Source organism: Perna viridis, chromosome 1 (genome assembly GCF_037379345.1).
Source record: "Perna viridis isolate PV_CMFRI_1.1 ecotype Kerala chromosome 1, ASM3737934v1, whole genome shotgun sequence".
NCBI lineage: Eukaryota > Metazoa > Mollusca > Bivalvia > Mytilida > Mytilidae > Perna > Perna viridis.
The window spans coordinates 41621600-41633691 of record NC_142445.1 but is presented as its reverse complement, the minus strand read 5'-3'; the positions used below and the strand labels follow the sequence as shown (position 1 = coordinate 41633691).

Here is a 12092-nt window from a genome sequence, read left to right as displayed (position 1 = left end):
AGATTTCTCCCCCCACCCCTTTTTGATAAACTGTCCACAGATCTAACATTTTGATGTGGGAGATTTCTAAATTTTTTTTTTTTTTTTTTTTTGTGGGAGTCTGACAGTGACACTACACAAGCAGTACTTTACTTATTTTATTGCCTTTTCTAAGAAAATGGGAAGTGACCATAATATTTCTATAATACTTTTTTAATGGATCCTTTGTTTGGTATTTGAATAGTAATTATTGATGAACAGTTCTGTGAACTATTCTTAATATGACAACAAAAAATTTGCAGTCGTATAATGGTATGCTGTCATAGACGCTTTAAGTCCGTTCATTTACTTGAGCATAAGTGATAAATCTTCATGATGTCTGGACAATAACTTCAGTAAATGTGAATTGATCTCATTATTGTATCAGAAGGTGTCATACCACAATAGAAGTGCTGGGGTTGATTTTGAGGGTTGTGACTTAAACGGTTTAGGAATTAGAAGCAAATAAGAAACATTTTCCTAATAGGCCAACAATAATTCTACAATAAATGAAATGATCCCTTTGACATAGTATCATGAGATGCCATACAACCGAAGAAAGGCTTAGATTCATTTTGGGGGTTGTGGCATGAGCTGTTGAGGAGTAAGTCACCAGAAACCAGCAGTTTCTTGATTTTCAAACAATAACCTGAGTAAATGTGAATGCATCTCTTTAGATTTTACAATGTGTCATTATAAAGATCAGTTAGGATTGAATTTTGTGGTTGCAACTTTAACAGTTAAAGAATGAGCGGCATAAAAGGGGTCAGAAACCAAGCATTTTCTAGAAGTCAATGACTCAAGTAAAATTGATTGAATCTCTTTGAAACTGTACCATACGGTGCCACACCACCAAAGGAAGGCTGGGATTAATTTTGAGGTTTGTTACTTGAACCGTCTAGGATAAGGTGCCAGAAACCAGCGTTTTCCTGGTATTTTGTCCTGTGTCAAACATCTAATATCAATGAACGTAGAATAGTGTGTCCATCCTTGTTGGAATTGAACAATGTGTTCAAATTATATCAATAGTATGTGTTAATTATATGACTCAATTATGATAATAATTATACTATTCAATGCTACAAAGTTGTGTATAGAGGTTATAATGTTCGGCCTTCACTGTATTGTGGTTTGGATTCTACCTTCATGTTTGGCTGATTTCTTCAAACTTGGATCACGCGTTGGTAACCATTAAAGCTTGGTAGATTGAGTTGATTGCTGTTTTTTCCAGACAGGAACTTTTTAGGAATGGGTGTCTATTTTAATGGTGCATTGGGTATATGAGCGTGTTCATTTAAGTTCTTTTATTTTAGCTGGATTTGAAAAAGAAAAAAAAAGTTTGTTGAAAACTCCAGTGTAGTGAGAAACTCAAAGCATTTTCTCAGAAAAAAAGAAAATTTAAGAAAGTACTTAAAATGCATTTACTACACGTGAATCGGCAATGACAAAGCCAGTTTGCATTTAGCATTGTTCTGCTCTTGAAAATATAACTCTCACGGAGGAAAATGACAACCAGCGCATTGAGAAACTATATTTAACATGGGTAACGTACATTAACCGATATGAATTAACACGCGATTAGAAATAAAGTGCACTTCTGTGCCATTTTACTTAAATTTGTCTGTTTTTATGTTCGACATCACTGAAAGGTTTGAAGGAGAGTAAATCCACCTGAAAATATTTAAAACAAGGTGAAATCCATAAAAAAGAAAATTCACAGAAATCATTTTTAAAAAATGCAAGCGATTAATGAAAGCGTTGTGACAAAATCAATTTACACCTAATTTTTTACAGCATTTATAAATTTTCTCTGCATATAAATTATCTCTAGAACTGCTCACAGATGCAGTTTGTGAACTATCTATTGAAGTACATATTCCATTTTGTACCTAATTTAAATATTTCAATGATTACGATTCTTATTCAATGTTTTTATTTCATTATGTAAACCACACGTGCTACATCGTGTTTTTATTTAAAAAATGAATATGATATTGTTTACAATTATGCCAATTAAACTATTAACGACTTTTTGTGCAATTTACATAAAAATCAATGTGATTTATAGATGAGATCAACCGCGGAACAAGATTCTTTTTTCTGATTGATTAATAGGTCAAGGGTTAAATGGGCGAACATTACACCAATGAACGACTTGACAAATGAAGTCATTAACTTCATTTTTGTCGCGTCATTTCATTCAAGCTGACATTCAAAAATTACTCTTCTTTTTCTCTGAAACCGCATCATGAAAATGACGTATACATTGTTTAACTAACAGGATAACCATGTTAGCAGGGGCGTGGCGTGTGTGCCCCCCCCCCCGTAAAATTTGCAAAGCATGGGTTGTCAGGGGTAGATTTAGGCGCTTTTAGGTTGAAACTTAAATTTTTCGCTAATTTTACTACAAAAGATATCTACATTGCACCCACTCTAGAAGAATATTTAAAAAATTTAACCCCAAAAAATTTTTACTGTGCGCCCCCCTTAATCTAAAATCCTGGATCCGCCCCCTGGTTAGCAGGCTCAGTAAGATGGTATTGCAACTTATTTAGCTGACAATTCCAGTGCAGAGGCGAATCCAAAGAGGGGCCCTGACTGGCCTAAGAAGGGACCCGGCTCAGTCATAGCTCAGTGATTTCCTAAATAATCAAGTAAATTTTTCCGCCTCCTTGGATCCACCTATGCGTTGGCTGAAAGTTACATAGACTAGAAAATATTATCGGAGAAGCACAGACGTGTACGTATCAACAGACAACAGTTTCTTTTGTCGACATTTAATTAATTTGTCATTCGAATGATATTTCTGAAATTCCGAGATAGTGGAATTAAGTTTCCTATAATCCTTTACAAACTCCTCCACTGATTTATGAAACTCCTTTTGCGGAGAACTTATCTCCGTCGTTCGGTTTTCAATTATTTCTTTATTGTCAAATTTAATTGAATAACATGAGTGTGAATTCAAGATAAGAAAAACAAAACAAATCTTCAAGGATGCATCACTCCTTTGATTACGGGATATATTAGCAGTTGATCTGTAAACGTATTTATTTTGAAAAAAAGCTTTTTTGGCTTTGATTAAAGGTTTGACGTAGACCCATGATTGACAGGCAATGAACGATTCGTTGACGCTTTTATGTGTTGAGATAGTGAGAAGAAGGGGTAATATGCGTCCGTATGGTTTGAAATGTGAAGACCTGAGTTTCCTTTGCATTGTAGAGCGATCTTCATGAAAATGTGTGGATCCGTCTAAGTTTAATGTTAAACATGAATTCACTGTTTGTTTTTGTTGTTTTTAATGCTGTGTTTCTTATCGCTAAGATTCGGTTTGAAATGGTAGATTTGCCTGTAGTGGAAAGCTCCAGAGGGGTGCAGGGGGTTAGCACCCCCTTTTTTGAGAATTTGTCCTTTTCATGTGTGAAGTTGACAAAAACTGTCAAATAATGTTCCAGCACCTCCCTTTTCTGAGTAACCTCGACTGGCACCCCCCCCCTTTTCAGAGTGATTGGATCCGGCCCTGCTTTAATATTGTTCATTGTACATGTATATTTGTAGTATTTAATCTAACCAAAAGAGTTTTGCGAACATCTCATTTCTACTGTCGACATTTGTTCATTTCTACTGTTCGTAGGCGGTGTATGTTTTGCAAAATTTAGTATTTTAAAATGAATTAAAGTTATATCTTTGCAAAACTATAAAACGTGTTTGCCTTTATAACTAAATGCTAAATAGAAAGACTTTGTTATGTTGAAATAAGTACTGGATCAGTTTCCAAACGCCATAGAAGGAAATTTCAGTCAAAAATTGCAGAACAATATCTGACTTAAATTACTGGTTACTGGGTCTATTCTTGATTGGTGTGCCAAAGCGCCACTCAGTTAAACCCGTAGAACAACATTTAAAAAAGTCATGAATTTGATAAACACAATTTGACCAGATTTAACTTTTAGAGCACAGTCTGCTAATTTTAAAAATGAATTAGGGTCCACAATAAAAATGAGATTTCCGATATAACTTACTTTGGTGACATCGGTGTTGGTTCGTTGGCGATACAAGTATTGTCATTGTCTAGCAAGTCTTTATCATCTTAAGTTATCTATGCAGAATCCATGCTTTTTTTTAGAACTGGCTGGCAACCAGTATGTTGTGTTCATATTTTCATTTTACTACAAATGTATATTGACTTTTTATGTATATTGATTCGTGTATTTTTTTTTTAAATCTTATTTACGTCTTAGCAACAAAAATCATACACTTATTTCCTATATTGACTTATCCGGTTTGTTGTGTATAAGTTCGTAGACCTTTTATTGCATGTCAGAATGAATTTACGAAGGAGGAGGTTTGTTTTCTAGTTTACCTTAATTATCATCTTTTAAAACTAATTGTCAAAGGATGAACGGTACCCTCTTGTCGTTTATTTGATTTCTAACTAGTTTTGCAGAAATCAGGTACGGATCCAGAAATTGATGAAAAGAGTGGATCCAATCCACATTTAAACGAGGGGGTTTGAGGCTAATTTTTCTCACAAATTATCAATTTTTTCCAAATAAAATGGCGGTTATAACCCCCGGATTCCCCCCTTGATCAAATAGTTTTTTCTGCTTAACCTTTTCCTTCATTGTCATTACAGTTTAATGAACAGTGACGATGAGATCACATATACCCACTAGAAGTTTTCGATTGAATACTGAATAATAAATCATAAAACTATATAGACCATCATCGAACTTGACCTATATTTTATAATTAATGTGTGATCAACTATATAAGAGTTCTTCAAAACCGATATTAAAGCAAAAGTGTGATGAATAGATAACATGATAATCACCGACTCGTTCAGCGGTAGCATTTATATTTCTGCAAATGTTTGAGTTTTGTTATTGCAATGTAGAACTAAGTTTTTCTTTGTTCAAAGCTACCTACTTACCAATATGGAAGGATAACGTAATTCAGCTACCAACAAACATATGACGAGGAATAATTTAATTAACAATTATACATAACAAAACAATGATATACTACACATCTTTGTCTTTTCTTCAAAGTGAAGAATGGTTAAAAAAAACAAATCTAAAAAAGATTTGTCACTCTGAAACATTTAGACCTCAATAATAAGTTATCAATCATATTAACACATTTATGCGTCATTCCAATTTTGATGATTCAGGCGAACTTGCATTGCCACAACTAGCACTATCTTCGCCATCACTTGAGCACTCGTTTTTGATATTTTCATTTTGTTTATCTTGTGTCTTTTGAAACTCTACAACACTGTTCAAAAGTCCGATATATTTTATCGACAACCTCAATATCTCATGCTTGCTGAGTTTCTTGTCTGGTGGATGTGTCGGAACAAGCCGCCGTAGCTCGGCAAAAGCGCCATTCACATTCTGCTGCCGCCAACGCTCTCGGCAGTTAGTAAAAACACGACGATGTCCCCTATGAAGTTGTCGATTTTCGTAATCTCCTTCGTACACTGAGTGGCTACTTGAATGTCTCTGACGTAGATCCAGAGGCGCGTCAGGAAAAGAGTCCATTGACGAACGAGTATGGAAAAGGTTTGGCGAGATCACGGGATATGGAACACTCTGTAAACAAATATAACCTGGTTCTGTCTTTTCTGTGTCAGAAAACACATTGTCGTCACCTTCCTCTGAATCTTTCATGTATTCGTCTTTTCCGTCTTCAGACATGGTCCGTACTGAATCATATCGATCTTCATACATTGTTTCACTTCCAGAACTACAGTCGAAATGTTCTTGATAGCATTTTGCCTCTGACATTTCATACTCCTTTTGAGTTTTTGAGCAGTTCAGAATTTCATCACGTAAAAACAAAGCCGCTTTTGATATTGGCATCTTAAATGTATAGCATACTCTCTTGTCTTCCGATCTAAAATTATACAATTTCATTATATGAAAAGTTAAGTGGAAGGAATAAAGCAATCACCAGTGCTTAGATAATTTGCTATTACTGAACACTACTGGCAAGTTTTTTTTTTTCTTTCTAAATCGAATTTTACACCATCAGTTACCATTTACTTTGAGTTCAAGGTAGATCCTTGCCTTTTAAAAAGTGGTATATATTTTGGGCAGCTTGCATTTTTTTCAATATGCAAACGGTATTTTTAAAAATGTATAAAATCTATCTTAAAGTAATGTGAATAGAAAGTTTGTCATACAAATGGTAAAATTACAAAAAAAAAACATCTTAAAAAGTACTTTTCAAGGGGAGAAAATTGGCGGGAGAAGCATCGAGATATTCAAATACGCTGAAAACAATTTCGATGCCAAAAATATTTTTAGCATACAGAATTAGTTTTATTTATTTATTTTTTTTTAGTATATAATATACAATACAATCTAGTGTACATTTTCCCCGAACCGGATTTTACAGAGGTTATTTTTATTTCTGACGTTTGAGATTAGGGCGGTCCAGTTTGAACTCATTTGCTCTACTTAAGCGTTTCGACGAAAATGAAGGTAATTGACCTTAAAAATGATTGCGATTCAAATCGAGCTGACTCAATGAGCATAATTATATTTAAATATACAGACACAATAAATTGGTTCTTATCAAAAGTTCCTGAAATTTGATAACTAGTATATCGTCGTTGTTGACATTTTGTGACCCTCTTAAACGTTTAAACTACTTATTTTAGATTAGACACTTATTGCAACAGTAGCAATTGTAAATAAACATACTTAAGTGGTCGATAGTCTCAAGATAATCAAGATAGCGTATGTTAATTACTTTGTGGCGCTGCGACAGCTCAAGGACATTGGCACACGAAGCACTTTCCTACTTGCTCACCTAGTCACTCAGAGGAGAGAGTCAGAACACGGTGAGCTACAATATGATTTCAAATTGATCCGTATGTTGTTGCCAAACGCCCATGGTGTAACGATATTTTCTCGGTAAATCGATTATTTCATATCGGCAACTGTACCCCTTCAATGCATATTATAAGCGTCTCGGAGTTATATATACAAAATATATCACGGCTATACCGATGATCAGTGGCTAATAGGAATGTGAGGAGATCATGAACCTTTTTTTCAGGACCCCTCTCTGGACCCGCCTCTTTTTTGTGCGAACAACCGATCGATAATGTAACTGTTTGTACGATTTCGTTGTTGCGTATATATGGAAAATATATACCAGTTTAAATCTGAAAAAAAAACTACTTGAAGATGAACTAATGTTTAAGTTAACATATCGGAAAAATGATATCTTTTCAATTTGTCAAGTATTTCAACCCTTGTAGTGTCAACCAAGAGACACTGTGCCAATTGTTTTTTTTTTCTTTCTTGGTAATCAACTGCATTTGATGTCATTAGCCCAGTATAGCTTTAATATGCGTAATATAAGATACATATAAAAAGAATCATTTACCAAGCACGTTTTCTTTTAAGACAAATTTTTGTCATTGAACTTATAGGACTTGACTACTACAATGTAATTAATATAAATATACGTATCACTATCAAATTTCAAAGGATTTAGAAAATAGTATCTGTAAAAATAGAGTCACTTTTACCACAATGAAAACGTACTATTATTTTTCTAATTTAGATACTTAAAACCTTTAAGTTGTTTACACAAAGATTTCCGAGAATACTTGAAATTGACGTCATACACGTCGATTTTGACCCCATGCGACCCAACAGAAGATTGGTCCACAAAAAGATTGGATTCCGGAAAACGATATCTTCATAGTGTTTGTCAGGTTGGTCGGTAGTAAGAATCATTTGAACGAATTTTCGTCAACAGAGCGTATGTTTATGACACTCAAGTTAAAAAAAAACAGATCAGAATCTGCGTCTATAATTTATTTATTTTTTATTGACGTTTTCTATGAATATGCACAAAACGGACAAGATTGCGAGTACTGAATTAAAACAAACTGTTTCCGAGGAAAATAGAGGGAGGGACCGGAAATGTCCATGTCCCAAATATCCATGACCGTATTAGGTCCCATCCCCTATAAAAAATAATATTTAATCCAAATTAATCTGTTTTATCAATACTATATATACGAACTGATCAAAATCGACAGTCGTTCGTTTCCTGTCTAACCAGGGAATATATACTCCCTGTTCCAACTAGCCGCTGCAGACAGGCCTTCGAAATTTCGAATGTCGCTGTTTCAAGGCTTGACCAAATTGACTATCCGAAATTTAAATTTCCCAAATAATATACATTTAATAACAGCTAAACCGAAATTGTGTTGTTATGACGAGCAGGTATGTATCCATTATCCCAAGTCAGGGTTTTGAGTCCACCTTGGAGCGAAGATGGACTTAAAACACAGACGTGGGAGGATTGTATTTATCGGGTAGTATTTTCCGCATTCAATATGCGGTTGCGCAAGACGGGTATCTTGGCCATAATTTGAGTCCGACGAGTCACATGATTTGATATTGTTATCAATATCATTCATACTGACTGTTTGTGTTCATTTTTTGGAGTAGCCATGGCATCATTTTTTTTCACTTTGATTACCTGATATATTAGCCAAAATCTTGACATAAAACAATTTAATTAATTTTTCATTCATTGTAAATTCCATAAACGGACGGAATAGTTAAATCCCGGAATTTAAAAATAAATCTACCAATTAAGAGTATACTCAATTAATATAAGAAGTGTCAAAATATCACTTTACCAAAATAGCTTCTTGTAATGTTAACGTTATGGAGGGGCTATAATCTAATTTCACATTATATCGTTAAATTTGGGAGTTTAAGCAGGGAATCCAGAGTACGCCCCCTTAACTATTTTTCTTGCAAATTATACCTCTAATGTGCTTTTGCCTCGTTTCGCTCGGCCTTAACAATTCTTATTACCCCCAACCTATAACCAGAAATCCCGGATCATCCCCAGTTTCCCTATAAAAATTGTAGAAAGTGTTGACTCAGGAGGTTGGTGTAAACCGCTTTTTCTCAACTGGAAAATATTGCACAAATTTTAGAAAAATTAATCCTAACATATTTAGTTGGACATAATGTATCTTACAAGCTAATGATAATCGGTCGTGGTGCAGCTTAGTCTGTTCATAACAAGAGCGGTTGAATTAACTCGACATAGCCTTGGGGTTAGAGCGTTCGAAATGAAAGAGGGCCGGTTTCAATATTTGCAATATAAACGTGTACACGTCAGTGGCGGATCCAGAGGGGGTTGCAGGGCGTTGGCACCCCTCCTTTTCAAAGTATCTGGATCCGCCCCTACATTTAACTCCTATGCAAGGGAATAACTTAAAAAAACTACCATATTAGCATATTTAAAAATGTTATACATAGTTGCTTGGGCCTTCTTCCAGAGAATATTTTCCTGTTTATGATCAAGAAGAGAAGTAACAAGCCATGGAATTACCTAAGCGCTACAAGAATCGTATTGTATCTACTAATTGATTTCAAAGTCGTAGATGAACCAGTTCAGAGTAGTTTTTCTATTTTCCCCACTTAAGATTTACGAGTGGTTTTGAATATATACTTTCTAACAACATTAAATCCTGTCTACTTCCGTTTATTTATTTATTTTTTATTTATATAAATAAACAAGTGATCTTTTTCAAACAGTAAGAAGTGCATGCAGATTAAAATACATATGTCTGCTCATTTTTTTTTTATATTTGATGCTGCCATTTTTTTTTTCGATTTAAAATTTACCCCAAACATAGAACTTGCATTTTAAAAAATACCCCCCTTTTTTCAAAATGCACACATGTTATATGTGACTGTCATGTCAGATTTTATGAACAGCTTTAGTTTTTAGTGTTTAACTCTTTTTGGTAAGTTTGATTCTATGCAAAATCTGCATGTAAACAAGACTTTATAGAACCGGAATTGATATGCTAAATAGGTGTTGTAATTCTTGGAGGGGAGAAGGCGAAAAGCCATTATGTGATCGATCCCAACCTAAAACTTTTGCAAAAACAAAAACGTTTAAAAAAAAACACTATACATTCTGAACAAGCAATCAATTGAAATTTTGCTTACCTAGATGGGTCAAATTTGAAATAAAAAAATCGTATTTCAATAATAAAAAAATGGACAAAAATAAAATATATAAAAGTTCAAATAACAATAATATAGAAACTTTTAACATAAATTAATACGAACGAAAAACAATCCAGGATATAACAGAAATGTTTTTTTAGAATATTACGATTGGTCCAGGAAAGAGGTGTGGATCCATAAATTTTAAAAAGGGGGTCGAGAAAAAAAGCCAATGCTTTTATTTTCTAATTTTTGCCAAAATTTTCCACGAAATTAACAGAATTCTTAAAAACCCAAAGTCCACCCCTAGCCGGATCTGCCACCGAAAAAAATGGGTGTTGTTTTTTTCTTTTAAAAGAAATAATAACGCTATTCTTATGCATACATCCATTTGTGACCACAGGCGGAGTTAAAAAAAAAAGAAAAAAAAACATTACTTCATTTTTAATAATTTTTATGTATAAGATCAAAAATTCATTAGAAGATCTGAAGCACTAAAATTTTGAAAACCTATTTTTTTTTATCTGTGCAAAGAATTTTAAAAAGTGAGACCAATCTTAGACTGACATGATCGTAGATATGTTTGCCATTTATGGGTCAAATGTTAACTTCGAATTTTTTTTATTTAATGATTTCAACTTATTTTAACCACACATTATTGTGTGTTATTTTTTATTTTTAATGTGCATAAAAGAATGTTTCTCCTTAAAAAAATACAAAAAGTAAACGAATGCTCAATTATTTTTTCGGAGGCTGTGTGAAAAGCTCATTTCCCTTATATCTTGTAACTGTCGGTTTCGGGGTGCTTCGTCTTTTATTGTAAGATATGTTACGAGAAATCGTCTTATTTGTTAAAATCTTGCTATATAATACGGAGCACACAGAAACCGACAGTTACAAAGTATAAAGGACATTTCCTTCTTCCCTTCTTAAATTTTAGGCGTATAAGCATAAAAAAATGAGGATGCTCATTTAAGGCAGAGGAAATGTTCAAAATGTGGATGCATTTTTAAGTTCGAACAAATATTTGAATCGGATTTCCTTCAGTAGTTTATATAGAAACTGGAAATGATTAAACAAGCTTAAATGATTAAAAACAAGGTTTGCAGTTCAATTACCGCTTAGCCTATTGCGATATCCAAGAAGTTTGATATCTATAATTTTTTTTTTATTAAATTTGCATTTTTTTGTGGGAGTGGAGTTACAGTTTACATTTTTGAAATAATGACTTATCTTTTATATTAAACTAATCTGTAATATCTTGAACTTAAGCAGCATGAAAATAAAATGGTTCACAAAAATGTGGAATCTTTGAAGTTAAAGGTAGAGTTGTTAATTTTATCTCGCCCAGACTTCTTATTAGCATGCAAATAACCATGCTTAATCATGTAAGGTTTTATTTGAATGAGCGGAAAAATAATTTAGGTGCCGGTATAATTTTACACGTAAATAGTTACAGATTAATTTTATACTGGAGTGAAAAATAAACAATTAAATAATTTTAAAGGAAGGCTTAACTAAACTAAAATGTATCTAAATGTTTTAAACTTACATGGTGAAAATAACTTGTCTCCTTTCTTGTCAAATTGTCTCCAACGTTACCGTATAAATCCTGTTCGGAAGCTGGCCTTGTTAGTCACATGACTTTAAGCCAATCCAGTATCATTTCATATTCTATGTTTTTAATTAATTTTATTCCTTCGTACATTTTGATTTGTTGTATCTTGATTGAAATGATGCAGTTGGATGAAAATTTATAGAGTGCACAAATGGTGCATTTCATATGCAAATCATCGAGACCATTTGCAGAACTGCGTGTTCAATGGGGTAAAGAAATTCACATCAACTTTTTAAATCATTTATAAAAAAAACCATGAAAGCATCTTAGAAAATATGTTAAATTACGATAAACTTTGACATAGATCATGCTTCTAAACTTTGATGATTTTCTCTCATGATATCGTATCGTAGAGCAGTCAGAACTACCGTTTATAGGTAAGTGTAACAAAAGTTTCAAAAAAGTTTTGTGTCGCCTTTAAGAACACACCACTAAAAACAAAACATAAATGA

General features: G+C 33.4%; 1 protein-coding gene across 1 annotated transcript; it reads right to left on the bottom strand.

Annotated features, from left to right (window-relative positions):
• Window positions 1-4989: 4989 nt before the first annotated feature.
• Window positions 4990-11736, bottom strand: LOC148628807 (uncharacterized). The gene is made up of 2 exons (XM_088594950.1): window positions 11575-11736; window positions 4990-5913 (listed from the first exon to the last, which is right to left on the bottom strand). Exon 2 carries the CDS (start codon window positions 5877-5879, stop codon window positions 5166-5168), a length of 714 nt encoding a protein of 237 aa, XP_088451076.1. The 5' UTR covers window positions 5880-5913; window positions 11575-11736; the 3' UTR covers window positions 4990-5165.
• Between the last annotated feature and the right edge of the window lie 356 nt (window positions 11737-12092).